General features: G+C 31.6%; 2 protein-coding genes and 1 long non-coding RNA gene across 3 annotated transcripts; all 3 read right to left on the bottom strand.

Annotated features, from left to right (window-relative positions):
- Positions 1 to 11,359: 11,359 nt before the first annotated feature.
- LOC140173769 (pectinesterase inhibitor-like) lies at positions 11,360 to 11,965 on the bottom strand. The gene has a single exon (XM_072198346.1). It carries the CDS (start codon positions 11,963 to 11,965, stop codon positions 11,360 to 11,362), a length of 606 nt encoding a protein of 201 aa, XP_072054447.1.
- Positions 11,966 to 17,140: 5,175 nt separating this feature from the next.
- LOC112757808 (uncharacterized) lies at positions 17,141 to 17,716 on the bottom strand. Its single transcript, XM_025806364.1, has one exon. The coding sequence runs from the start codon at positions 17,714 to 17,716 to the stop codon at positions 17,141 to 17,143; it is 576 nt and encodes a 191-aa protein (XP_025662149.1).
- Positions 17,717 to 21,373: 3,657 nt separating this feature from the next.
- On the bottom strand, positions 21,374 to 22,922 carry LOC140173384 (uncharacterized). The gene is made up of 2 exons (XR_011862011.1): positions 22,476 to 22,922; positions 21,374 to 21,574 (listed from the first exon to the last, which is right to left on the bottom strand). It is a non-coding gene; the product is annotated as an uncharacterized lncRNA (long non-coding RNA).
- Between the last annotated feature and the right edge of the window lie 1,509 nt (positions 22,923 to 24,431).

A 24,431-nucleotide genomic window follows, 5' to 3' on the forward strand; every position in this document is an offset into this window, starting at 1 on the left:
TAAGTTTTAGAAATAAAGGAAATTAATCTTATTATCTTATAATTTCAATTAAAGTATTCGATTTTAAATTAATTAGTATTTTGATCTTTCCTGGTGATACAAATCTTTATAAAATTCTCTAATAGCAATCTTGATCCGAGCTTGATTTCTTATCAACCTTCCGTTAATTTCTTATCCGTGAACTACACCTCACCAAGATTCCTCCATTCCTCCCTGACCATTCTTAGAAAACCTTCATGTGTAAACTAGGAATCTAAATTTCAAAATGGACGTGGACCACCTCTGAATATAGTATCCTCAACTATAATTGGACAGTGATCAGATAGGCCTCTTGGTCCCCCTTTTAACTGAATCTCCAAAAACTCCTCCGTCCATTCTACAGTCTCTAGAACTCTATCAATACGACTATAAGAGCGGCTTCTAAATCATGTAAATTTATGATCATTCAACGGTAAATCCACTAACTACATATCTTGAATCCAACTCTTAAATTCTTCCGCAGACGTTGTTAATATGTCATGACCTTTCCTCTCTTCAACCTGTATAACCTCATTAAAGTCACCCATGTAGCATATCGGGACTTGATATAAGCCAGTTATAAAGCTCAGTTCCTCCCACACAGCAAGTTTTTCCACTCTAGTATGAGCACCATATACTAAACAGAAAGTACAATGAAATTTATTTTTCAATAGGGCTCCTTTAACACATAACCATCTCTCCCTTTATAACAGTTATTCATTCTAAGCAGCATGACTTCCCACATTAACAACAAGTCTCCGGATGTGCCTTCTGATCCTACATACTCCCACCCCACAGCCTCACTCCCCCAAATACGTACTACATCAAACTTATTCACAATTTGAATTTTAGAATCAACCATACCTAACATATTTAGTTTTTGTTTCTTTTTGAGTTCTTTTATCATACTAAATTTTCCAACTCCCCTAACCCCCTAATATTCCAAGAGCTAAAAATCATTTTAAAACTTTGTTACACATCTTTTTGAGTTTTTTCGGTCTGCATATTCGTGCCTTTTCTTTCTCTTTTGTAACACCCTACCACACAGAGCTTTACACCTAGGATGTAAGGGTGACCAGGCACTTATAAATTCCCGGGAATTGTACCCTCATTGAGCGATTTGATATATATATATATATATATATATGAGTAAAAACTATGCATAAACTCATGGGGATGCACGTCGGGGGACAGTCCAATGGTTTAGCAAACCGAACTTGTCGGGTTGGCTTGTAACTGACAGATGAGACTCATCAGCCATAGGACAGGCATGTATCATGTGCATACTACTTGGATTACTTGTTTGTGCATTAACTAGGTGTGCCTAAGTGTACTTGCCATGTTAAATGTATATTTGTTACCTGCAGTACTTGCAACCTTCTTGTGCTTGACTTTATCTGTTTATCTGTCTATGAAAGGCTAACGGAGATGGAGGTATAGAGGAGTGGAAGTGTGGGACTCAGATTTAATGTTAAGTTAAGTTAGGCCTAAATACTCTTAGAACACCACCTATTATGGTTTCTGTCTAATACTCTAAGATTTATAATCTGAGTGTCGGCGTTCTAGGTTTGCCTCTGGCAGTCCCAGAACCTTATATATTATATGCGTGACACCTTTATCATGTTGAGAACCTCCGGTTCTCACCCTATACTGTGTTGTTTTTTTCAGATGCAGGTCGAGAGGCACCTCGCTAGACGTTTGGATTTCCGAAGCGGAGTAGTCCCTGGGTTATTTTGATTATATATATATATATATATATATATATATATATATATATATATATATATATATATATATATACTTAGCTTTCTCTCCAAGAAACTTCATTATTTTGTTCCTCATAGAGGTTAAAGGAGAGTTAGGATCTTATTTCTGTATTTTGGGTATTTTGGGATACTTGTATATGTATGTAAATATTCTCCGGCCAACCTTGGCTTCGCAGGCTGAGTTAGGAGCTAGATATGCTATATTCTTGGCTCTCTACTCACTCTTTTGCTTATTCATATCTATGATCTGTACGTTTCTTCACATGCAAGTTATTCCGTTTCCGGAGCGTTGCGCTTTTTATTTCTCGATTTTGTTTTACCCATTTTTCAAGGCTCCTAGTTTATTATATTCTTTCTGCTATTATATGTATGTATTTTAATTTTAGAAGTCGTAGCGCCTCGCCACCTCTGTTTTACATCCTAGGTGTAAAGCTCTGTGTGGTAGGGTGTTATATTATGATATCAGAGTAGTTCATTCATGTAGAGCCCGAGGGACGGACTGACTATGCTTCTGTGCATACTCTGTGTGTGACTATGTGCTACCTAGGATATTCGACTGGTATGTGTAGCATACATGTTCGTGAGCATGCATTTCGGACCCTAAAGCACTAAACTTGAGATGTTGAGACTGATCACCTTAATATCAATTGTTTGGTGTGAACAGGGACCAAATGTCATCTCGCAGATCCGAGCGAGGTACCCAGAGGGAAAATCTTAGGACCGAACCGATGCAAGGACCTCGAGATGGAAGCTCGGGTGCTGTTACAAGCAATGTAGGTCAATACTAAAGGTCTTTGACCCTTACTGATTTTCTCAAGAATGGTCCACCTCAGTTTAATGGAAATGCCAATGCGTTGGAGGCTGATCGGTGATTTCGAAACGTGAAGAGGTTTTTGTACACTCAACACGTTCCTGAAGTACAGTAAGTGAAAATAGTGACCTACATGTTGGAGGGAGATGCCCAGAAATGGTGGCAGGAGTTATGTCATACCTTGTAGATGGAGTTAACAGATGTCCCTTGGAATAGATTCAAGACGGAATTTTACAAAAAATATTTCTTGCATGCATTTCGCACTGCAAAGAAGTGGGAGTTAACGCAGCTGAAGCAAAAGAATATGTCCGTTGCTGACTATACCCGTGAATTCAACAACCTGTGCCATTTCTCAAAAGTTTGTTAAGGAAATCCAGCCGAGTATGAGGAGTGGATGTGTGCTCAGTATGAGAAAGGACTTAGGAGAGACATCTTTAACTATGTGTATCCGCAAAGGTTAACGAATTTCACTGAATTGGTTAATAAGAGTCAATTCGCAGAAGATTACTCCATGAAGTGGGCAATGCTATAGGAAGGCTATGGAGAGATTGCTCCAGACGAGCCGCATAGGGCTGGGCTAGATGTATGTTACAAGTGCGGGAAGCTGAGGCATATGGCTCGAGACTGTCCACACAGGAAATGCCGGGATGCAGCCGAATCCGATTCTCAGACACGAGGTAACCATAAACTAGCAGTTGAATTTTAAACTTCCTGGCATATCATTAAAATGTGATATTCATTCGTAATGTATGACGCGCCTTGATAATCGTAAAGCCCAAGTCGATGATTGGTCGAATGCTATTAGTTGTTAAGACGGAGTAATATTTAGTTAACTTAGAAGGGTGAATCAGTTTGAAGTAATGTTAGATTTAAAATAGATAAGGGTTAGAGATGAAGATATTTCGAAAATTGCTTTCAGGATGCGTTATGGTCATTATAAGTATACGGCGATGTCTTTTGGGTTAACCAATGCTCCTGCAGTATTCATGGATTATATGAACAGGATTTTCCGGCCGTACCTGGACAAGTTTGCTATTGTCTTTATTGATGATATTCTCGTTTACTCTAACACTGAGGAGGAGCATGCTGATCACTCTAAATGTGAGTTCTGGAAGAATGAGATGAAGTTTCTCGATCAGACGGTCACGTAGTGAGCAAGCAGGGAATAGCTATGGATCCTGCTAAGGTAGAAGCAATGATAAAATGGGAGCGACCAACTTCAGTGACAGAGATCATGAGTTTTCTATGTTTTGTGGGGTATTATCAGAGATTCATTAAGGGATTTTCACAGCTCGCCTTACCTTTAACTAAGTTAACTAGGAAGGATATGCCTTTTGTCTGGACTTCGGAGTGCGAGGAGAGTTTTCAAGCATTAAAGCAAAGGTTGACTACTGCACCCGTGTTGGTATTGCCTGAGCCAAATGAACCGTTTGAAGTGTACTGTGATGCATCATTAAAGAGTTTGGGGTGCGTTTTGATGCAGCACCAAAATGTTATAGCATACACCTCACGGCAATTAAGGCCGCATGAGATGAACTATCCGACTCACGACTTAGAACTTGCTGCTGTTGTGTTTGCTTTGAAAATCTGGAAGCACTATCTCTATGGCGTTAAGTTTCATGTCTTCTCAGACCATAAGAGTTTGAAGTATCTATTTGAACAGAAAGAGTTGAATATGCGTCAGAGGAGGTGGATGGAGCTTCTGAAAGACTATAATTTTGAATTGAATTATCATCCAGGAAAAGCAAACGTTGTGGTGGACGCCTTGAGTCAGAAGTCTTTATATGGAGCTTGGATGATGCTGCAAAAAGAAGAGTTACTAAAGGACTTCAAGGTTTGAAACTGGGAGTTAGGGAAGAATCCGGAATTCTGTATTTGAGTCAGTTGCAAATTTCAAGTGAATTTAAATCAGAATTTTTGAAGACTCATCAAGATGGTGAAGCATTACGTAAAGTATTACCAGCAATTGAACAGGGAAGACAGAGGAGAGTGTCAGAAGGTAAGGATAGTTTGTGGAGGTTCAAGAATCGGATTATTGTGCCAGATGTCGAAGATTTGTGGCTAGGTATCTTGGCGGAAGCTCATAAGAGCGGGTTTTTAATCCATCTAGGAAGCACCAAAATGTATCAAGATATGAGAGCGATGTTCTGGTGGCCAAGAATGAAGAATGATGTGGCATTGCATGTATCTAAATGTTTAACATGTCAGAAAGTTAAAATTGAGCATCAGAGACCATCAGGAACCCTTCAGCCTTTAGAGATTCCACAATGGAAATGAAAAAGTATCGCAATGGATTTTGTGACAGGTTTGCCTAGGATTTGGACTGGTTATGACGACCAATTGACAAAATCATCTCACTTTCTCCTCATCCGAATAAGTTGCACAATGGAAGAATTGGCTCGAATGTATATCAAAGAGATGGTCAGATTGCACGGCGTGCCTTCTACCATTATATCCCACAGAGATCCTCGTTTTACATCAAGATTCTGGGGAGCCTTTCAGCGTGCATTTGGGACTCAGTTAAGTTTGAGTGCTGCATATCACCCTCAGACAGATGGTCAATCAGAGAGAACTATTCATACCTTGGAAAATAAGGGCATGTGTCTTGGACCAGCCGGCGAGTTGGGATCGGTATATGCCACTAGTGAAGTTTGCTTATAATAATAGCTACCATGCGAGCATCGAAATGGCTCCGTACGAGGCTCTGTATGGAAAAAAATGTTAATCCCCACTATGTTGGTATGAAATTGGAGAAAGAAATTTGTTAGGGCCTGAGATGATAGTTGAAACTACTAAGCAGATAAAGAAGATTCGTAGTCGAATGCTTATAGCCCAAAGCCGTCAGAAAAGTTATGCTGATCAAAGGCAAAAGCCTTTTGAATTTGAAGAAGGGGAGCATGTCTTTCTGAAGGTTACACCAACTACTGGAGTGGGAAGAGCTATTAAGATTAAGAAGCTAAATTCCCGTTATATTAGACCGTTTGAGATCCTTAAAAGAATTGGGCCTGTGGCTTATAGGATCGCTTTACTGCCATATTTTTCGAACATGCACGACGTGTTTCATGTGTCACAGCTTCGGAAGTATACTCCTGACGTAAGTCATGTTCTAGAACCAGAACCGATTCAAGTAGGAGAAGATCTAACACTTCCAACAATTCTGGTGAGAATTGATGACACTAGCGTTAAACGATTGCGCAGAAAAGAGGTATCACTGGTAAAAGTAGCTTGGAGTCGAGCTGGTATTGAGAAACATACTTGGGAACTCGAATCGGATATGCGGAAGGACTACCCACATCTCTTTTCAGGTAACCAAATTTGAATTTTGAGGGCAAAATTCTTTGTTAGGTGGGTAGGATGTAAACCCCGTTAAATTAATAAATAATTAGTTACTAAATTAGTTTTTAATAAAGAAGATGAGAAATATGAATATTATACCAAATTAGGATAGAGCTCATCGAAACGAAAATTTTGACACCAATTTCGAAGAATTCGGCCCAAGATTGGACTGAACGGGCCGAACCGGTTGAACCATGTCCAAACTAGGCCCGTGGGCCCAACCGGCCCAGCACATTTAAGTAAATCATGATTTCTTCCTCCCCATTTCAGCAATAACACGTTGAAACTCTTGCAGGTAAGGGTGGCAAACAGGGCTAAACCCGCTGGGCCGGCCTGCGTAACCCGCCAAAAAAGGCGGGCTGGGCTGGAAAATTAGGACCGCCAAATAGCAAAAGCCCGCCTAACCCGCACCGCTTAAACCGCGGGCTTTAGCGGGGCGGGGTGGGCTTTCCCGCCGGGCTTAAATTTTTTTTTTGGCAAGGGGTATTTTTACAATTTTTTTTGCCAAAACCCAACTTCCCCCAACCCAACTTACAAGAGAATGAAGATGAAAATTGAGTGTTTTGGATTATGTTTATTTTGTTTTAGAGACAATATTTATAATTATATTTTGGATTATGTTTATTTTGGTTTGGGAACAATATTTATAATTACAAAGACTTTAATGTTTGTAAATATAAAAATTATAATTTGTTTATACTTTTAGAAATTATAATGGTTAAAAAATAAAAAACAGAAGAAATTTTTTTATACCTTTATATATATTATTTAATAATTAAAAGTAAAAAAAGGATATTTGGCGGGCTTAGCCCGCCGGCCCGCCAGCCCGCCATTAGGCGGGGCGGGCTGGAATTTTGGGACCGCCTCACTAGGTAGAGCAGGGCGGGCCAGCTCGCCAAAAGGCGGGCTTCTGGCGGGGCGGGCTTCCCCGCTTGCCACCCCTACTTGCAGGGGAGAGAAGAAAAGAAACCTTCTTTAACCTTACGCTACCTTCCTACTCACGTATCTTCTTCGTCCGAGCTCCGATCGCCGCACCGTTTGCGGCCACGCGACCACCGCATCGAGCTTTACGTTTCTACTAAAAAAATTCAATAGGTAAGTCATTAATCACTCTCAGCCACTCCTTTCCTCCAATTTTTGAAATATTGTAGGGGTGTTGAATTTCTTTACCTTTTGATATTTTATGATCCAATTAGCTTGAGAAAAATGTTTACTCTTGCTTATGTGAAGCTTGGGTAAGGTGAAGATACCATAATTCTATTTTAATTTTACTGAATTTGAGTTTTGGGTATATATGTGTTATGAATGTGTATTAGGTCGTGAATAAATAATTGAAGCTTGAAATTGTGGATATTGGAACTTGGAGGAAGCTAAACACTAGAGTTTTGTTGAGGTTTTGGGGCTGTGTTGATTTTAATAAATTGCCTTGATAATTATGAGAAAAACCGGCCAAGGTATGGTTTAGGTTTCGTGCATTTAATATGTAATGTTCTGTGAAAACTTAGGTTAGATGACCATAGGATAAACTGGAATGCAGGTGTATATTTAATGTTTAGTAACTTGATGATGAACATGTTTGGTTTGGTTTGGTGATTTGATTATGTGGTGGAGATTGTTACTATATTGTTGTTAGAAGTAAACATGGTTGAATTATTGATTATGTGATTACAAGTATGTTGAAGGAAAGCATGATGGAGTTGTTAAAATATGAAATTGTGTAATATTATTGAATGGTGGTTGATAAAATGATGTAGAGTTTTATTGAGTTCTTTTGTTGGCATGTTGTGTTGGTGTTGATAGGTTTGGTAATGAATGGATTGGAGATTTTGAATGAAAATAAGGTTTGAAGAGTTTGCAAAAGTTGGTTTTTGACCGAACTTCGGAAAGGCATAACCTGGATTTCGGACCCTCAATTTACTTCCAACTTGTTTTAAAGTGAAAATTAGATTCACGAAGTTTATGCCATTCGAAGAACGGGTGAAAAATATTTTAAATCGAAGAAGTTATGGGTGTTGGAAGATTATAACCAAAAACTGCTTTCTTTTAATTTTGCAGCTTTGCTACTGAATCTGATTTTTTTTTAAGAAACGTATGTCCACGCGTACGCATGGCCTATGCGTACGTGTGGCATGGAATTTTGGCGATGCCTACGCAACTGGTCCTATGCGTACGCGTGACGTGAAATTTTCACCTACGCGTACGCATGACAAAGGGACGCGTGCGCGAGCTACATTTTTACACTCCTACGCGTACGTGTGAGCCACGCGTACGCGTGGCCCCTGTTCCAGCAAACATAATTTTTGAGTTTTAAACCCTATTTTAAATTTCTAAACCTCTATTTTCATTCATTTAGTTACAAATAATAGTGTTAAACCTTATAATCAGATAAAGTTAGGAAAATGGGATAACTTGGAGGTGAAGTAAAGCTAAAAAGTGATGAATTGATTATGAAATTTTACGGATGATCATGTATGATACTTGGCTTGTTAATCAAATGAGTGGTCATGTATAATACTTGGCTTGAATGATTAAATGATCTGAGATACGAGATTCCCTGGATAAAGTACCGTGGCTTGCCACCACGTGTACCAGGTTGAAAACTCGAGACTCTGTTGACCCTACGATATAAGGGTGATCGGGCACTTATAAATTCCCGGGAACGGTACCCCCATTGAGCGATTTGATATATATATATGAGTAAAAGCTATGCATAGAATTATGGGGATGCACGTCGGGGGACAGTCCAATGGTTTAGCAAACTGGACTTGTCGGGTTGGCTTGATAACCGACAGATGAGACTCTCAGCCATAGAACAGGCATGCATCATGTGCATACTACTTGGATTACTTGTTTGTGCATTAACTAGGTGTGCCTAAGTGTACTTGCCATGTTAAATGTATATTTGTTACCTACAGTACTTGCAACCTTCTTGTGCTTGGCTTTATCTATTTATTTGTTTATGAAAGGCTGACGGAGATGGAGGTATGGAGGAATAGCAGTGTGGGACTTAGATTTAATGTTAAGTTAAGTTAGGCCCAGATACTCTTAGAACACCACCTATTATAGTTTCTGTCTAATACTCTAAGCTTTATAATCTGAGTGTCGGCGTTCTAGGATTGTCTCTGGCATTCCCAGGACCTTATATATTATATGCGTGGCACCTTTACCATGCTGAGAACCTATGGTTCTCACCCCATACTTTGTTGTTGTTTTCAGATGCAGGTCGAGAGGCACCTCGCTAGGCGTTTGGATTTCCGAAGCGGAGTAGTCCCTGGGTTATTTTGACTATCAGTTTGTATATATATACTTAGCTTTCTCTCCAAGAAACTTGATTATTTTGTTCCTCATAGAAGTTAAAGGAGAGTTAGGATCTTATTTCTGTATTTTAGATATTTTGGAATACTTGTATATGTATGTAAATATTCTCCAGCCAGCCTTGGTTTCGCAGGCTGAGTCAGGAGTTAGATATGCTGTATTCTTGGCTCTCTACTCACTCTTTCGCTTATTCATATCCATGATCTATAGGTTTCTTCACACACAAGTTATTCCGTTTCTGGAGCGTTGTGCTTTTTATTTCGCGATTTTGTTTTACCCATTTTTCAAAACTCCTAGTTTATTATATTCTTTCTGCTATTATATAAATGTATTTTAATTTTAGAAGTCGTAGCGCCTCACCACCTCTGTTTTACATCCTAGGTGTAAAACTCTATGTGGTAGGGTGTTACAGCTTTGCCAACCTCCTCTTTTGAGCTAGCGCTTTATTCTGTTCTTATAAAATCACCATTATATCGTCGTCTTCGTTGTACTGCACTGCTCCATATTCAACTGCTAGTTTCCATGCCCTTTTATTTTTGAGCATCTGCTCTTCTCTTTCCTAGCCGACCCCACTTAGTGGGACAAGACTTTGTTGTTGTTGTTGTTGTATCTGCTCTTCTCTTTCCAGGGCCTTTCCACCACTGATGATCCCCTGTTGTCCAGTGCCAATATCCACGCTAGCCCTAGTCTTGCCACTGCCCTCATCACCCTGTTGTCCAGTGCGAATATCCACGGCCGCCCTATTCTCACCACTGCTCTCATCAAGCCTTGCAACAACCAAAGTCATACCGTCCTCTAGTGCATCTTCATCGTTTTCAAGGATCCCATCCCAGAAGCCTACGACATCCTTACCCGGCATTGAACCAGTCTCTTTGGTATCTTCTTCAAATCCATCTTCCCTGGAGGGACCAAGTCCTGTCATCGCCGGCGATGAGTTCTCTGAAGACATAGGAAGGCGGCCTGTTGGCTCCATTTCGGCCGCGTGGTTCCTCACCACAAAACCTGCGGTGCCGCGATCAACCCAGGTTCTCCTCTTCGATATGGTCATTAGCAACTGTACACAACCCAGCAGCATTTGGAGTGCACCCAGCCGGATGGAACCCAACCCGACCCAGACGCATGAGCACGCCTTTATTTTTTTTTTGGTCGATGGATTAGACAACCCCCAATCCTAGGTTACACAACACACACCCACTCACACACCCATTAAAGGTTCTATCACTACCCAGCTATAGCTAGGATTCGAACCTGCGATGTGGCTTCTGTGAGGGCAACATATTGGCCATTGGTGCAATGCCTCGGCCACCATGAGCACGCCTTCTGTTTCCTCATCAGCGTGATATGGGCCTGAGTTTGATGAGAAGCAGCCCATTCTCCCTCCTTTAGCACATGTGCCAAACGCTTTCTTTTTGGGCCAACAATTAAGCCTGTTTTGGTTAGGTTTTTTCCTCCAAAAACACCATTTATTCAGTCCATCAGTAACATAATCCCAATTAACCGTTTTCTCTGATTTAACATCATTAACCAAATTATAATATCCCTTAAAATTAGCAATTCCCTCAACAACAGCATCCGTTGCCTTTGGAGTTTGATTGTTTAAATGTGAATTAATTTGCAATAACTCCATTTATTCAAAATGTTTTAAGGAATTACCAATCTATCTCTATCAATTTCTTCCTCCCTTGGTATTGCCATCACCATCTCAACCACCGAATCTCTGCTTATCACTGGCACTATCGAGCTAAACTGCTTGCACCCAAAGTCTCGCATACTTTTGGGGGACAAGGTTTACCTACATTCTCAAGTTTACACTGCGATCCATAACTCTTTAACTAGGACGTCGAATTCACTAGTACCAATTGTGATGTGAATCCACTCATTGATTATGTATTAAATGTCACATTTTTAAAAGTCTGAATGATTTTTCTTATATTGAAAATTTTTTTTCGAAATTCTTATCTTAATATGAAATATAATAGGTAAAGACCATATATATTTGATATATATCAATGATCTTAGCAACACCAAGTGTTTACATAGAAAATTTATTATTCTTACATTTATTATGGTAGTAAACTAGTAATACATAAAACACTAATTTATTATTAGTCAACTAATAAATTTTGAACCAATAATTAGATATGGCCGTAATTATCTGAAGAACTTTGAATATATCATCAGTGAATTGCGGAAGCGGTGATGGATCCTTGAAATCAGTAGTGAAATGGTGAGAAGATGTTGATGATTGATCTTGTCCATAAGACATACATTCATCATTGTCCGCTACAAGATCATTTAAATGAAAACTCACATCATTATAATCTTTTGCCTTCAAACTTTTTTGCATGGGGTCAATTTCAGCAAGTGCACCATCCTGACCAGTGAATTCTTTTAAGCAAAAATTGTAGAGTTCTTTTGCCTTAGGATCAGTGGCTTTTGCAATCAAAGAGTTGAGAAGGTTTACTGTGTTTTTAAGCTTTGAACGAAGCACTTCAATTGTGTAGTGTGCTAAGGAATCAACGTCTGCTCTTGCTGCACCACCGGGTATTGAGTTTAGAAGATTTGAACAATATGCAACAATTTTAGTTTGGTTGCAAATTTCTTCTACTTTCACAATTTTTTGTGCATTGGAAGTTGCATCAAATAAAAGGAAGGCAAAAACTAAGGTTAAAATCAAAGAATATGGTCTGACATTGTTACCATTGAAATGACGAGCCATGGTGTATATATTAATTTCAACGTTTGAGTTTTGTTGCAATTGTTGGGTTTGGTATGAGTTCTTATATAGAGTTGTATATGGATATTCCATATTTAGATCCTTTAACAAAAAGTTATTTTTTTATCGAAAGAGTAATGTTAGATAGACAAAAAAATTAGCTAAAACTTGCCTTATTTAGCATTAATTAATTGTCGCAACAATTAATGAATGCTAAATAAGGCAAGTTACGACTGTTTTTGGTTGATTTTCTTTGGTTATCAAACATTTCCGTTATCGAAAATGTTTAAATGTTTAATAACAAATAAAATTAATAAAAAAATAATTAAAACTTATCTTATTTAGTATTCATTAATTATGGTTAGAATGAATAAATATGAAATAAAATAAATTGAGGCTATTTTTTATTTTTTTTGCATTACTTTTTTTTTTACAATGTTTTTGACCTTTATTAATTGATAGTTTGACGAAATTAATAGATTGCATTTTTTTATATATATTCATGTAGAAAGTAGAAACATATATATGACTGAATTAATGCATGAAAAATTAAGTATTTTATTAAAATTAAATTATATATTTAATGTATTTTTATCAATGACTTTGGTTTATCTAATACTAGTTTAGATTCTCGTACAATACACTTAAAATTTCTATTCAATTTATACTTTTTTATAATTTTTTAAATTTAGTCTCCACAAATATATATAAACTGTATATATTTATTATTCGATATATATTTTGTAAAAATACTTTTCAATAATTACTAAAAAACTATAAATCTATTTTATAATATATAAATTAATAAAAATTATCACAATACAATATTATAATTATAAATAGAGTAACTAAAATATGAATATTGTAAAATTATTAAATTTTTTGTCCAATCCTATCTATTATTCAAAATTTCAATTTTCATTATTTAATTTCCATTAAATCTCAATTAAAATCATAATTGATTCTTTCTACAAATAGAATTCCTAATTGGTTGCATTTTTATTTTTCAATTATATATATAGCCTAACTATTTTTTTTTTAAATGAATATAAATAATATGGAACCGATTCAAATGAATTTAGATCTTTTAAATTTTGAATTTTTACTTTAGAAAATAAAATATGATCTCTCACTTTTAAATAATTTTTTTTTATATTTTTTTTATTCTACCTATAAAATAAAATGTGAAAAATCACACTTTACTTTCTAAAATAAAATTTAAAATTTAAAAAATCGAAATCCAATTCAAATATATTCGTATCAAATCATCCCGTTAAAATTTTGTCCAACACTATTTAATGATATCGTAAATACTCTCGTCGAGGAATTAAAGTTGCACAATAAATATAATTAAATAATTTTAATCATTAATGATATTACATATGAAAATAACGGAATATTTGGTAACTAAAAAAATTAATAAAAAATAATTATAATTTATTTTATTTAATATTTATTAATTATTACGATAATTAATAAATATTAAATAAGATAAGTTCTGGCAATTTATTTTGTCTCCATAGTATTATCGTAATAATATATTTAGATTTTGAAAAGAGTTTGGTAACAAAAAATTTTTGGTTATATCGTAGAACGTGGAATAAATTTTTTTCATTAAATTCTCATTTGTGACATTTTGACCACACAATTTTGAATTTGGATTTTCTAAATTTTGAATTTTCATTTTAGAGAATAAAGTATGATCTCTCACCCTTGAATAGTTTCTCACTCATGTTTTCTCTTGATCCCACCTATAAAATAAATGGTGAGAGATCACACTTTACCCTCTAAAGTGAAATTCAACATTTAGAGGATCCAAATCCCACAATTTAACTTATTTTAAAAAGTGTAGAATTGTATTCACAGACTGTTTTAAAATCTTGCAGTCTTAAGGCTTAGTTTAGTAAAGCTTTTTGAAGAGGTGCTTGTGCTTTTTAAAAGCTCAAACTCCTCATTTTGTGTTTGGTAAATAAAAAGATCATGTGCTTGTACTTGCAGCTTTTAAAAGATCGGGATACTTTTGAAAGCACCTAAGATAGAACTTTTCAAAGTTGGCTTGTGCTTTTCAAAAATTTAAAAGTCTAATATAACCTCATATGTTAACTAATTTTCAAATTTAATGCTTGCATTTATGTCTATTATAGTATTTTTAAATTTTAAAAACTATTTTACCAAATGCAATTGTTGTTGCTTGTATTTATTAAAAATAATTTTTAATTTGATTTACCAAACATAAATACTACAACTTTTAAAAAGCCATCTTTTAAAAGTTAGCTTTTATAAACTACTTTTAAAAAGTAAAAGCTTTACTAAACTAAGCCTAAGTGTATCCATTCATAGCAAGCTTTAGGTAACAGTACAATCTTTTGGAGTTCATATCTCTCTTTTAAATTTGTTCATAATTCTTGTGGCTCTTTAACAGTCAAGTATTCTACTTTCAATTCCTCATGGAGATGATGACGCAGAAAAAAAATTAGTGCCTTAGTTTTATCTTTACTTGACGATTATTGTACCTCTTTCTTTATGGTATTTCCAAACTTTTTGGATATCAAATGAGTTTCAGCATCAAGCGTCCATTTTAAATAATTTTTGTCGATAAAATCAAGAGCAACAAATTTAAATTTTTACAAATTTGACATGATAGCTCTATAAATAAAAGCAAGTAAATAATTAAGAATAATAATGTTAATAATACATATAAAAAGAAAAGAAGATAAGTAAAATAATAAATAAAAAAATTAAATAAATCAATTTGCTTCAAATAGAGAATTGATAAAATATATTATTCCTTGTAAGATGGTAAAAATATTTTAAATAAACTATTAGAGTTATATATTTATTGTTGAGAATGTAAATAACATTGTGATACTAGCACTACAGTGCTATATACTTAAAGGAATAATTATATTTATCATTCATTTTGGAGAATGATTATGTTTATAATTAATTATTATTCACTTTAAAAAATAATTTTATATATGATTAATTATGATTCACTTCATAGAATGATATTAATAATAAATAAAATATTATATTTATAAAAAAAATAAATAATATAAATAAATTAAATAAGAATAATAATAAAAACTATCAAAGAAAGAAAAGAAAAAATGACGTACAAAATCGAGGAAAGAAAAAAAGATGGCATTACGTACATGATATTAGATGATATACATATATGAATTTATATGAATTTAAAACAAAAGTATATGCATATATGAATTAAAATAAAGAAAAAAAACATATTTATAAAAAAATTGATAAAATAGTTATATATGTATATATATATATATATATATATATACATACATACGTGAATGTATATAAAAAAAATTGATAATGATATTTAAAAAAATAGAAGAAAATAAAGTGAATAGTAAAAAGAAGATAACTACTTAATCGTAGAGGTTAAATATGTGGTAATGAGGTTAAATTAACGTTTAATTAGTGTTTTTTACCTAAAATGTTTATTTTAGAGCTATGATGATGAGAAGATATCGCATATATATACATATTACATATATGGATTAAAACAAAGGAAAAATAGAAAAACCTATTTATAAAAAAAATTGATAATATAAAATAATTATTTATGTGTAGTATATATATATATATATATATATATATATATATATATATATATATATATATATATATATATATATATATATAAAGAAACGTGAATGTATATAAAAAAATTGACAATAATGTTAAAAAAAAGGAGAAAAATAAAGTGAGCAGTTAAAACAATATAATTACTTAGCTGTAGAGGTTAAATATGTGGTGATGAGGTTAAATTAATGTTTAATTAGTGTTTTTTACTTAAAATGTTTATTTTAGAGCTATGATAATGAGACAATAGCGCACATATATACATAATTATATATACATATTATGGTAATTATCCAATTTTCTTATTATTTGAAAACACTGTTTACTTTTATTTTTAAATTAACATTTTTTAAGTAATAATAAAAAAATATAATCTTAATTTTATTGTCAAAATGACTTAATCTTAATTTGAAGCAAGCACTAGCTATTATTAGTCAACTAATAATTTTTGAACCAGACCAGTAAGTAGATATGACCGAAATTATCTGAAGAACATTGGATATTTCATTAATGATGAATTGCGGAAAAGTGGTGATGAATCTTTGAAATCAGTAGTAAAATGGTGAGAAGATGTTGATGATTCTTTGGATATTCTACTTTCACATTTTTTTTTTGTACATAGGATGCATCAAATAAAAGGAAGGCTAGCACTAGGGTTAAAATCAAGGAATATGGCCTAACATTATTACATTATCAATATTGAAATGATGAGCCATGGGAAATTATACACATGCTTTTAGATAAAAATTTCTCTGAGAGTTTTTATCTAAAGGTACGATTAATAATTTTTTGACTTTGGAATTTTTATTTAAAAACATACATATAATCTTTTATATTATCATTTCAATATAAGGTAATTATTATAGTGCTTAAAAAGTAGTGTTTAATTTATTAAAAATATTTATAAATTAATATTTTATTTTTAAAATTATAAAATAAATAATTTTAAAAAATATTTAAATTTTATTATAAAAAATAAACTAAACAAAAATTAAACACTAAACAATAAATACTATAAAATTTAATTTAAAAAAAATATAGAAAGACAATAAATTTAATATACAATGTGTACAATAGAAATAAAATTAAATTTATAATCAATTAATAATTAATTCAATTAATTTTTAATAATTTTCAATTTTAAATTTAAAAAAAAATAAGAATTTGATTATAGAAAAGTTACATATTCTTTCATTTTAGCAGAATTCGTCGGTTTAATGTAATCCACACCCCGTTGCTTGTCCTTATCTGACACCCTACCCCTATTCCTAATAAGCGCCATTTCTGAGTAGTGTGTATTTAGTGACAAACTTACGGACATGCAAACATATATCGACAATAAATAAATAAATATATTAAAAAGGACAAACTCTCAAAATAGGAGGAATCAACAATTAAAACAAAATATTATTGTAGATAAATTCAACATCGATATTCCTATCAAAACTTCAAAACTAAAGTAATAGAATAACCAAATGAATTATACTACCATATATTAGAGGTTTGTTCTGGCTTTATTCATAGAATAACTAACTTAATTATTAGAATAACAAAAAAAACTATATATTAATTAGAGAACCAAAATGTAGATATGGCCTTGATTATAGTAGTAGCTTGAGATATTTGACGAGTATACTGTGGAAGCCCCGATTTATCACGTAAAACTGCATCCTTAAAGTCATTAAAACAATCAGCATTGTCCTGATCAACCTTATTAAGATCGGTTGTGACAGCTTTGTAACTACGTGCCTTCAAACTTTGTTGCATGGGATCAATTTCATTTAGTGCACCTCTATCACCACTAAGGTTGTCTAAACAACCATCATAGACATCTAATAAGTCAGGGTCACCACCACGTGCAATCAAAGATTTGAGAAAAGTTGTTGTGTTTGTAATATTGGAACGAAGAACTTCAATTGTGAATTGTGCCAAAGAATCAATGTCTGATCCTTTTGCTCCACCGGGCTTTGAGTTTAGAATATCTTCGCAATAGGAAGAGATATCACCTGTTTTGCTGCAAATTTCTTCAACTTCCACAACTTTTGCTGCACAAGATGATGCATGGAAGAAAAGAAAGACTAGTGCTAGAGACAAGATTAAGGGAAATGGTTTAATATTATTATTGCCAATGAAATGAGCCATGGTTTTTGACGTATTATTTGTGTTTTGATTTTTGGTTTGATGTGATGATTTGTGGTGTTATATATACTAATAATAATCCTTACATAAAAGATATCCGTATTAATATATAATTAATTAGGATTATGCATGATCATTCTATAAGAGGAATTTTTTTTTCACTAATATTTGATTCGTTTTTATAACAATTTTTGAAAAACAGGTAGAGATCTATTTGCGCCAAAATTATAGGTAATCATAAATGTGATACATAGCAAATAGAGCACAATTTTGGATATAGCAATTCTAAACAGGAATGGAATATTCCTATACTGAATATTTACCTCCCTAAAAATAATGTAAATTCTTTACAATATACCTCTTAGCATGCGTATCTTTTTTTTTTCCTCAAAATATTTTTAAAAATATCTTTTTTAATTATAAAAAAATTAATATTTAATGACAAAAATTATAATAATAATGGTCAATTATTCTAGTAAATCTAATTTATATGTATCGATCTTAATTAAAACTTACAAATAATTACAAATAATATCGTTAATCTGATAATTAACGATAGACAAAGGGGAATGAAAGTCCAAAAAGATATTTTGTTATATTATATATTAAATGAGAATATGATAGTGATTATAATAATCTTTTAATTAATAATAATAATAATAATAATAAATATTATTAATATTTAGATTAAATTTTTATTTATATTAGACTAAATATTAGATATATTTTTTAACTAAAAAATAAAATTATATAATATGTAATAATTTTATATATTTAATAATTTGTTATTATTAATTTTTCTAAAAATATCTGAGCGGTCAAGATCTCCACTGTTCTCTTATACATCCGTCCGTTCCTGTATACCAAGTTTTATGTTTTAGAAGTTTTAACTGAGATCTCATAGTACATTGATAATTTCTAACAAAAATTAATAATGATATTTTAAATTATTGTTGGCGCACTATCTTTGTATAATAAGTTTTGTCACAAGATTTCTTTACTATGCCATACCATACAAAGTTTTTAGCTCCTTGGTAAGGGAATTATTTCATGTTAGGTATAGAAGGATTATAGATAAAGCCAAAGCTTACATTATGCTGATGCACAATAATTTTAATTTAAATGTATTTTGAATTTTTGATGCCATATGAATATGTTATAGATTATATATGAGAAGATAAATATGATAGATATGCTTTCATGGATAGAAGAGTGTGGGAGGAAGGAGAATTGAAGGGGTGTGATTCTTGGGTTGTCTCAACTTAAAAGATTTCTTCATAAGTTTTGTTCTGATTAGTATTTTAGGTGGGTTGTGAATGTTTTCTGCATGTGAGAATATATAATATAACAAAAAATATTAGAAAAGATGAGATATCATGTATATGTTGTGCAAGCTATGAAACATAAAATTAAAGTTGTCTTACTATATTGCGTTAATTTTTTTGGTTAAATTACTCTCCCAATTCTATAATTTTATAAACGTTATAATTAAATTCTTATAGTTTAACATTTTATAATTTAGTTTCTATTCAATTTTAAATTTTGTAATTAAATTTTTATTGTGCCAAAAAAAAAAACGAAAAAAGGTAAAGTGCTAAAATATAAAAAAGCAGAATAGCGATTACTTTTTTTTTTTTGAAAAAATAAACAAAACGCCTCCGGCAATTGTACTGTTTTTATTTTTTATAATTACACCTTCGACAATTACACTTTTATAATTTTTTATTTTAAAGAACACAAAAATAGCTCCCAACAATTACCCTTTTTATTTTTGTAAAAACACAAATCACCCCTGCCATTTTGACTTTCCAAAAATTACTCTCCTATATTTTAGAAAAAAACCGAAAAACTACCATTTTTTTAGAATTCTCACACACTCTCTCCCAATATCAAATTTTTTTTCATTAAGTTACATAGAGCTAAGTTATTACTGCTATAGCATATAATTAGATATCAGAAACTATTCTAAAACGGATAAAATAGAGACCACGTAAGAAAAAAAAAAAACTAAAACTAAAATTAAAACTTACTACAAACATTAAAAATACAATCCCACTATACTTATCTATCTATCTATTCTATCTATCTATTCTATCTATTCTATTATATAAAAATCGGATTTTTACATTTAATGATAGAACTGACGTGACATGCTTCTGAGAGTATTTCGTGATTTATTTCTTTTAACTCATTAAATATAAGTTATTACGATAAACTAACTATATCAACTAATTAATTTGATTAGATATTTAAATATCATATAATTTATATCAATTTGATTTAGTAATATTTTTTAATTTATTTATTTAATTTATTAAACTAAATTTATTGTGTGTACTAATTAATTAATTTGATTAATTTATTAGTCATTAAAATAATAAATCTATGAATAAAATAGGCAACTGAGATATTTTTAACTAATAATTAAATCAAATCAAATAAAATCATATATATTGAACTAAATTCAAATAATGTGAATTAAAAACTAAATTAAAATAAGATAATTTTTTACTTATTCAAGTTGAGTGCAGTAAATACAAATTAATTTTGTTAGATAATCATAATTGTGTCTACTATATATAGATGGCCACACAAAATAATAAGATTCGTGATTTTTATCGCTTTTGATATTTCAACTCTTCTTTTCTTCTTTTTTTTTTCTTTATGTATAAATGTACCCAAAATGAGAAAGTATGGATGAGTGTTTTATTGATTGTTTGTTTGGTGAATATATCTCAATTTTTCAAAGTGGTCAATGTATTTTTTTTATAGTATTAGATAGAAGAATATTTGTTAAAATGAATATACCCATTGTAATGAATTTTTTTTCAATTTTTATATTTTTATGTCAGTCATGTAAATTCTTTGAAGGCACAAGATAATAAAATAGGTTGATTTTAATATCATTAGAAGCTAAATTTAATGGTTCAAATAAGCACTACTAATTATGTTAAAAAAATAATTTTGTAATAATAATGTGATTTACATATTAATTTTAATTAATGGTTCAAATAATACTCATTACCATATCTAACTAGCAACGGAGATTCAATTTGAGTCGATTTAAGAAGGGACACGTGGACTTAATCTGCATTAGGTCTTTAAGGTAATGAACTTAAGTCAAATTTGGGACCCTAACAATGAATTTTAGTTAATCTTGCTTGTATTGAGGTCTTACTAGGTCCAAATATATCTTGGATTGATATTTCGAATTTGGGACTCTAACAATGAATTTTAGTTAATCTTATTTGTATTGAGGTCTTACTAGGTCCAAATATATCTTGGATTGATATTTTGAGTCATTGTTATAGCAAATACTATACTATTTAATATTATAACACTTAGCATATATAAAAGTTGGATATATTTACAAGACATTTTTAATTCAAATTAAAAAAATTAATTATCTCTTTTTTTTTAGTCTTAAATATTATTTTTTAATGTAACGAAAAAAGTGAAAATAACAATAATCATTCACATAATTAAAATAGATAATCTTAATATATATGTAACACCCTAACTTTTAGCACCTCATGATCGTACTAAAAGTCCGAGTGCTACTTACCTCTAAACCTTTTTATTATATACTATCTTTATTTAATATTGAGCCTTCGCGAATACGAATCGAAACTTTAATTAAGAAAACGAAAAGAGACTTTATTTTACGCCACTAAATCACAAAAGTATATATATTCACATAGTATTAAATACATAAACTTATTTCAAGATTCTCAAAAACAAATTCTACCCCTCTAAAAACTCTAACTAACAAGGCGAGGGGAAAACAAATCCTATCAACTCAACTTATAAACATATTCCTCTGTGCTCCCGTAACTTGACAATGAGCCTTTGCACCTGTAGCTGAAAGGGGTGGAGATAGGGGGTAAGAACTGGGAAGTTCTTAGTAGGGTCGGGGTTAGAAGTTAAGTTCATTTTGCCATTATTAACCGATCACAACTAACAACAAAACACTTATAAGCATGAATAATAAAATAACTCAGAAGTCAATCAGTCATGCAGCACACACTCACAATCACAGAGTTACATAGCACAGAGATATGCGCAAACAAGCATGATGCATGTCTATTCCTATCGCAGGTAATGAGCTCATTTGTCGGTTTCGACCCGCACCCGACGCAATCCGACTCGCAAGTCAGATAAGGCATTCCAGCGGCATAACCTCTGCAAGTTTCCACTTCTTGCAGGCGCTGATTCTCCAGCTGAAGTATGCCGAACATGACCTCTGCAAGTACTTGCAGGCGCTGATTCTCCAGCTGAAGCATGTGCCACTTTCTCCTGGAAGCCGTTCCATACACACGGGCGTCCCCGCACAATCATTCAAAAACAAAGCCCACAGCTTAACACTTTCACATCGGCACCATAACTGTTTACTTTCCGTCACCCTCTCGTGACCTTTCAATCATTCTCATAAGTACACGTGCCGATTTATCTTCTCTTTTTCTTTTAAAACTAAAACCACATCTTTATGCCATTCTCCAAAATCTTTAAAACAATTAATAATCCAACCGACTCCAACAGCAAAAATATTTCTTTAATAATTTAAAATCAGTTAATATATTTCTTAAAGCTTTTGAAAATTCTATTTCTTACTCCCAAAATAATCAAAGCATCCCAGCTAGTTGTTCATACATAACTGAATCAAAATCTCAAGCAAACAACAATAATTCAACAATAATTTAACATAAACTCATTCAAATTCAAGCAATAATCAACTAAATCAACATTCACTTATCAAACTCACATTTAATTATTATAAAGTTACCAAACCCTATCTCCATACGAAATCAAACTAACGGGACCTTCGGAGAAGTTTTCTGATCGAACTACTGAAGAAGAAAACGTTAAGAATCGTCTGTGCCTCCTAAAACTCCAATTGACCAAACTCAAGGGGTAGGAGAGCTACGTCACCGTCGACTTCCACCAGACAAAAGTAACGCCATCATGTAAAAGAAGATGATACAAACACTTTTATCAGATTAGATTTTTTATTAGAGTTACGAATCACTCTTTCTTTCTCTCTGGGTCAGTTTTCTTTCTCTTCTTTCCCGTAACAAGTATGAATGAATGAAAAAGATGAGTGTTATGATTAATGGGAGTTTGTGGTATAAATTTTATTAGGTGGCATGCTCAATTAATAAAAGCAAGTATGTGTCATGTTTATACACATACATATATATGCACTAAGCCACGTTTCCTAATCTTCTTTTCCTTTGGTTATATATATATATACACATGCATAGTAAACAATATACACACACATGCATAGTAAGCCACGTTCTATCTCTTTCTTCGTTCTCTCAATGGCTTCGGCCAATCTTTTCTTCTTTTTTTTTTTAAACTTTAATAATAATAATAATAATAATAATAATAATAACTAAATTAAATTTTATTTTATTAAATTAATTTTCGAAAATTTGGAGTCTTACAATATACATGACACTGTATATATCAAGGATTATTATATATGATATATAATTTTTTCCTTTTCTGTAATGACTATTTGTATAATTTATTGAACAATTTTTTCATCACTTAAGTCATCATCTAAGATAAAAAGTATAATAGTATAAATACTTATTTATTTATTAGTAGTAAAAAAATATATAAATAGTATAAATTGATAATTTTTTTAGTATAAAAACAATAATAAAGGTTATTAATTAAGTTAATTATATAATTAAAAAATTATAAAGAATTTCTTAAATAATAATAAAAAATAAGATCACTATTATCACATATTACCAAGTTTATAAAAAAAAATTTTGATAATAAAATAATTCTCAATAGATTATACATTAATTCTGTCAAAAAAATAAATAATTAATACATTGGATATTATTATTTACGTACTAATATAATATATATTATCGATTATTGAGTTTATAATTAATTTTTAACCTAATTTTTTGTAATTAAAATTTAAATGATTGAAATTATTAAATGTTGAATATTTTGCATTTAACCAATTTATTTTTTTATTGAAATTAAAAAGAGATGAGTTGTTAATCAGTTCTAAATTTAAAATTAAATTTGAATAAGAAAATTAAAAAAATATTTTAAATTTTATCTCACTAACTATAATTCATTTCAAGATAAGAAATTACTTTGTACATCATATATATTGTAGGATAGTATGGTCATTTGCTATTTTTTAATGGTAAATATTATCAAATAAAATAGTGTAAGAAATTAGAAGAAAATGTATTTACAAGTTTAGGAAATATTTATTTTTCAATAGAATAAATTATATATTGAATAACAAAAGTTGTTATTGGTTTCTTTTTACACTAACTAATACTCAACGATGGTGTTTCGGTACACCATGTTATCAAGAAATATTAATCAATCTAATAACTTTTGTAATGACATAAGTTTATGAATTTAAAAATTTAAAAATTATTTCATAAAATGTGAAGTTTTAACAAGTCACAATGTTGATCATATTGTTTTGACTTTAAGAATGAATATGATACCAACAAATAAAATTGTCCCAAATAAATTTTAACAAAGACAAAAGTCCATAAGTATTGCTATTAATGAAAAATTATTTTATTTTAAAGACAAATACATTTTTTTTCCAAAGATTTTCTACCTCGGCAAGTCGATGACTAATCTACCACATATTGATGCTCTATTTATTAAGGGTCTATCGCTAACTAAACGTAATTCGAATTCCAAATACTTGCTTAAGCGGACA

This window comes from Arachis hypogaea, chromosome 6 (genome assembly GCF_003086295.3).
Source record: "Arachis hypogaea cultivar Tifrunner chromosome 6, arahy.Tifrunner.gnm2.J5K5, whole genome shotgun sequence".
NCBI classification, from domain to species: domain Eukaryota; kingdom Viridiplantae; phylum Streptophyta; class Magnoliopsida; order Fabales; family Fabaceae; genus Arachis; species Arachis hypogaea.